Here is a 6,086-nt window from a genome sequence, read left to right as displayed (position 1 = left end):
AGTGTCATTAACTCTCAAGCACGTAGAAAGAAAAAAAAAACAGCCTATATGGTTCTTAAACGTGTCTTTGTTCTTTTATGGGCAAAGTGGGCCACACAAGCTGTCTATGTTTAAAAAGAGCGCATGATGGATCACTCACTTCACTGCAAAACTGTCTGATTCAGGAGAAGCTGCTGCGTGTTGCTGAGGAAACCTGCTGAACAAACTCACGTATTATTTTTTTTGTTGTCGAGCTCAAATTTTGCTAAACTGAAAACGAATTAAATCACTGCACATAAGAGAAAAATATCACTGCTTAGACAGACTATAGGCCAAATATTTAAAAATATATTCACATGACATCAAATTAATTTACCAGTCTGTAAAATAACTTTTGGCATCTTCAAGATAAGTAATAATGCATGTTGTGCGCCGTATTTTTCTATTTTTTGGAGGCCTTTGTTATCATAACTATTTCTAAATCACTGTTATTCTCATTAATTATTATTATGTTGCACTATGTTGTCACACATATTTTAGAATTGTCATTAATTTGTCATTTGGAGCTGCTTCTAACGCCGCAGACTGAAAATGTGTCTGGATGTTTGTGTTCTTATCAGATGGATGAGCGAGTTTGATTGAAGCATTTGTCATGTAAATGCGAGCCGTTTGATGGACGAGCCCGCAGACTTGACAGAGTGCTGTAGGTCCTTTGCCATTGGCGTTTAGCGGGTCACATGGTGTGTCAGGAAGGTGATATGAGGGTGGAAGGCACTTTTACAGCTTTGACATACTACCTAGAAGGTTAGGGCACAGGGAGCACCGATTAATGACCGCTCAGGCTTGATCGACTTCTGAACAAACAATAGGCCCCAAAAGTCCAGGATGAACTCCTACTTAGACTACCCAGTGTGCAACCGGGGAGCAAATATCTTCAGTGCCAAGGCCGGATACCACAATTTAAACCATGGATACATGTCGTCCAACTCGTGCGCAACAAGTGATAGTTACGCACCGGACGGGCGCTTAGTTGCGGCGACTTCTGCGCCACATCAGACTCCGAACCTCCCTCTGCACCATCAGACACACGTCAACTTGGATCTGCAGTTTGCAACACCGGCGGGGAACTCCATGTACGGGTCACATCTAGAGTACGGACATCACCAGTACGGCCTCGCTCCAGAGCAGGACCGGGGCTACGTTCACGCGCAGGTTTCACCCCTCGGAACAAACATGGCTCCCTACACCGGGGACAGTTGCGGGCCTGGAGTTGCAACAGGCAGCCAGTATCTACATTTTGGAGATCAGAGGCAGCAAGAATATTCAGAAAGTGTTTACACGAGGTTGCCGCCCCAAAACAAGGAGAAAGATTTGGACCATGTGGAGGAAACTTCTAAAACATTCGACTGGATGAAAGTGAAGAGAAATCCTCCTAAAACAGGTTTGTTCATCCTCAAGACAAAGTTTGAGTTATAGAGCTCAGACGTGCAATTTAGAGAAGTCATGTGAAGCTAATATTGGCTCACAGCGCGCGAACTGTGCGTAAAAACACAACCCAGTTGACATAATGAGGCCTAAGCGTTTTAAATTGTTCTGAAAAATGTATTTGGCAACTAACGTTTTGCGCATTCTTCTGTTCATTCTCACATTTTTCATTCACATCTAAAAGACATACATTAGTTCCATGACTTTCTTTTTTTTCTTCTTCTTCTTCATCATCCATTCATCCATTTTTTCCCCTCCACCCACAGCTGTCCTGTCAGAGTTCGGGGTTCCCGGCCAGCACAACGTGATCCGCACCAACTTCACCACCAAGCAGCTGACCGAGCTGGAGAAAGAGTTCCACTTCAATAAATACCTGACGCGGGCACGGCGGGTGGAAGTGGCCGCCAGTCTGGAGCTCAACGAGACGCAGGTGAAAATCTGGTTTCAGAACCGCAGGATGAAACAGAAGAAACGCGAGAAACTGGGCTGCGTTTTGTTGACCGGTCCCGCATCTGTGGAGAAACTCTCAGGCCCTGAAACCTCCCCAAAGTCCAAGGGGAAAGACTGTGAACCATGACTTTTTTCTTAAAAATAAATAAGACTGTGGGGACTTGAGCAGATTTCCACATCTCTCTCTCCCTCAAGTTTCACCAGAATAAAATGGAAACATTCTTGTGGACTTGTGAAGTATACAGGGTATGTCTGCCTCTGCTTATGTGCTTATAGTGCGTTGGTTACTGATTTGGATGCTGAGAAAACTTTTGTCTTTGAACGGATGTCTTTCATCCGCTCTTGTATTTTTTTTTTTGTAATCTTCCTATGAGTCCATGCTGTGTTTTTGTGTTGGGGCACTCAAGTGTCATCGTTTGCACTATTTATTTACAGGGTATTTTCCAACAATTGTTGAGATGATTTAGCTTAATAAAGTCTATAAAATGAAAATAAAGAAAGTGGTTTCAAAGTGTTTGCTGTCTCTAATCAACCCAAACTTTTAATTTTGAAACAGAATTTATTCACTTTGACATTTTTAAATAAATATAATGTATAATAAATAATAAATCTGAATGTTTTTGAATCACACCACAAACTTCTTTTTTTCTATATTACCTTCCATTAATAGTCTCACCAAAGTCCCCTCTTGCATAATGTGACAAGAGGAATCTTTCACAACACATGGGGTGGTTCCCAGTGACCTTTTCACCTCCAAATACCTCCAGGGGCTCTAAACATGACAACAAACTCCAGGGAGCCAGGTCTCACCCTTGATTTGTTACCCAAATTCTGCTCGGACACACAGCTGACACAGGTTGCAATGACATCCCTTTGTATTTTTACATCATTTTTCCAGTTCAACTGGTTTTTTTATTAGACATCTTACCTTTTTTCCTTCTAAAAAAAAACTGGTAATTTAACATCTCGGTGCTTCTTCTGGCTTCACCTTTAGCTAAACGTTTGCCGGACCTGACCACCTAGTTTCATCTGATGCTTTAAAGGGGGAAGCAGCAGTTTCAATATTTGCACTGGGTGTTAGGTTTGCACACACACACACTTTCTGCCCCAGCAGCACTGGCCTGTCGGTGCCCTTTTTTCCTAAAGCTGAGGTTCACACAGAGTTCAGGCACAAATGAATGCGGAGTCAATCTGTCAAGACACCAGAGTGGCTCGGAGAAGTCGACTCTAGGCCGCTCATACTTTAGATTTTTTTTTTTTGCAGGTATTGTTTTTAATGTGCCGTTTCATCAATGTTCTAGTTTGTGCAAACTAAAAACTGCTCTCTGAAGAACATGTTTCTAGGAAATGGAAATCGGTAATCATTTGAAATATATCTGCATGAGTGTGCACTTCTCTCACAACTATATTAAAAATTAATACGGTTCCACGAATAGAAGTTACAGTTGAAATACCATACGGCCCATTACTGTAAATTAGAAAAGGCTTGAGAGGTTTGTTGTCATGCATTTTTTTTTTTTAAAAGCCAAAAGCTTCCTCTTCAGATGAGTCACAAGGCCAAGGACCGGGGAGGTGACGATCGATATGGTGAATAGTGACGGATTCAACGACAAAAAAAAAGGGGGACGGTGCGGAAAACAAGTGTGGGACTTCATTCCAGAGGTGTGATCCCTGCCATCTCTGTAGGTAATACCTCAGCGCTCCCAGCGGGCTCTCCATCTGGAGGTGTCAGAATCGGTGCTGCAGCCAACACCACGGAGACAGATGTTCAGCCGGGAGAGAAGAGGAGGAGGAGGAGGAGGAGGAGGAGGAGGAGGATGTTTTTCACCTTCGGATCAGCTTCGCCTTCTGCCTGGAGAATGTAGGGCAAGGAGAGGAGAGGGGGAGAAAATGGTTAATGGACGCGGACGGACGAGACAGCGGATCCTATATGGGCACAAAAATAATAAACCATGAACACCTGACTGCACAAACAGGACGCCTATTAATATATATATATATATATAAATATAGCAGCCATCCTCTTTCCCCTCTGATATCTTGCACATCTCCGTGCCCCCCTCCGCACTTTGTTTGAGGTCAACCCAGTGCTGTTTGTACCCCATGCTGCTTGCAGTTGTTGCAGGCTCTTTTACAAGTCTATTGCCAGGCTCACTTCCTTGGTTTTCTACCAGTTCCTCTGTCGCATGTCACTCTGCAGGGTCCCAGAGCTTCAAAGGAAAACTAGATAGAGTATTCATGGGGATAACGGGGGGTTGGTCATCTAAGAGATACCACAGAGGAGTCATTTTTATTGGCAGATATCAAACGCGGCTATTTGAGGTCAACGGCATTTATCTGTTCGTGTGTATGAGACGAATTTCCACCAAACGGAGCATATTGACAATATTCTGATATATCAATAACATAAAACATGCATCATTATTAAGGGACAGAAGGATAAAGTCATATTTCCATCTGGTGTTTTATTACAGTCCGCCAACTTTCATGACGACAGAGAAACGGCTGACCAAAGAAATATTGCAAAAGAAAATAGTAAAAACTGCAAAATTGAACCATAAAAGCAAACAACTGATATTTTTTGAAGAAGCAGACGAGGCAGAAGGTATCCTAGACCCCCGAACCCAGCAGCTCTATGATGTTTAAGGTAGAAATATCATTGCTTTAATGGAATCCATACACTTTATATTAACCATTTCAATGAAAACTCTACTTTTTTAGCACTTCTTCAGATGGTGTAAAGATGTTGGAAATTAAAAGAATCACACGTGTGATTTTGCTCTTTCGATTTTCACTGATATTAATTTAATTTTCAATACTTTCCCGCCGTTATCGTTCAGTGAAACCTTTCCGTCTAGTTATGAATGGCACAATCTCTTCCTCCTTTGTTGTGGCATTGAGGCTCTTTTTAGCCCAGCCTGGGAGATTCTTGACAACCATCCCCCCATCCGAGTCAGGCTCTATTGGATCTGGAAGCGCCAGCCGACCTGAAGCCCCAACCAGCCTCCTGGGTCCCCTCCACCCCCACCCCCTTGCGACTGCATCCTTTCCCCACTCTATCAGCATAGTAACTGAGAGAGACAAGTGACTTGGCCAGGGTTAACGTCTTAATACTCCCTGGGATTGCCTCCAGGATCCAAATGGCTACCCCTAATAGTTTTCCTCCTCCGTGTGCCTGTCAGACTGCCATGACTATATGCCGTAAGAAAAACAAAACTAGCAGAGAGGCAGAGTAACGAAGCAGCACAATGAAATAATGAGGGGCGGTGAGGAAGGATAGAGCATCCGTGAGAAGGGTTTTGGTGTAAAGATACGAGTCGCGGGCGATGCTCAGCGTCGTTGTGACGGCGTGTTGATACTTTGCATGGAGAGTCTGTACACTTGAAATTAAACCAGCTCCTTCCTTTAGAGCCCAGGAGGAGGAGGAGGAGGAGGAGGAGGGGGGGGAGAAGAAACCAGAACTCAATCAGTGTCACGTCACATGGTTCAAAGCGGCCAATTCGATGCTGCCAGGAGGTTGAGAAATGCAAGGTGACAGTTCATTTTACCAGTGACAGTGTGTCGGTCTCGCTTGCTGGTTCCCCAGTCAATTCCCAGCGAGCACTGAAGGTTGAGTGTTGCTGGAGACAGACAGCAGCTACCTCCCTCCCTCCTCACTCCTCCTCCTCCTCCTCCTCACTCCTCCTCTTCGCCACCACCACCACCACCACCGCTCTCTCATCGACCCCGCTCTGCTTTGTATTCCAATTAACTGGACAGAGGGAGAGGCGGCAGTGTGCAGGATCACAAGCACTGGCAGACACATTCTTCTGGCCTCCTTCCAGTCTCTCAATCCCACTACTATCAATAGCGCGTTGCCTCCCTTCCCTCTTTTTTTTTTTTTTTTTTTTTTTACCTTCCCTTTCCTTTCCTTTTCCCCCGTTCCTGCCTTCTCATCTCGTGACAGGGGCCAGTTGTTCCAGGGGGATAATTCATAGATTCTTCTTTAACAACTGCCTCTAGGGACAATGTCTTGGTAATGAAAAATAGGTCCCTCTCATACATTCATATATCACGTGTAATAGAGGTATGTAATCAGTCAGTCGAGTCGACGCGCCGCTAGCTGTAACTGCTATCCTTAACAGACACCTCAAATAATGCTGAATTAATATTTTGAAATGGCTCATATATCC

The 6,086-nt window shown here is 44.1% G+C and overlaps 1 protein-coding gene and 1 long non-coding RNA gene across 7 annotated transcripts in view; one reads left to right on the top strand and one right to left on the bottom strand.

The window, feature by feature from the left end:
* The window catches only part of LOC137171489 (uncharacterized), a 31,511-nt gene that overhangs the window by 20,512 nt on the left and 4,913 nt on the right, over positions 1-6,086 (bottom strand). For all 6 annotated transcript variants that reach the window (XR_010924766.1, XR_010924768.1, XR_010924767.1 and 3 more), the window contains exon 3: positions 3,608-3,766. This is a non-coding gene — a long non-coding RNA (uncharacterized lncRNA). The remainder of the gene's footprint in view (positions 1-3,607; positions 3,767-6,086) is intronic.
* hoxb1b (homeobox B1b) lies at positions 865-2,456 on the top strand. Its single transcript, XM_067575424.1, has 2 exons — positions 865-1,420; positions 1,731-2,456. Exons 1-2 carry the CDS (start codon positions 865-867, stop codon positions 2,039-2,041), a joined length of 867 nt encoding a protein of 288 aa, XP_067431525.1. The 3' UTR covers positions 2,042-2,456.

This window comes from Thunnus thynnus, chromosome 20, assembly GCF_963924715.1.
Source record: "Thunnus thynnus chromosome 20, fThuThy2.1, whole genome shotgun sequence".
NCBI classification, from domain to species: domain Eukaryota; kingdom Metazoa; phylum Chordata; class Actinopteri; order Scombriformes; family Scombridae; genus Thunnus; species Thunnus thynnus.
This window is presented reverse-complemented; position numbering and strand designations above follow the sequence as displayed.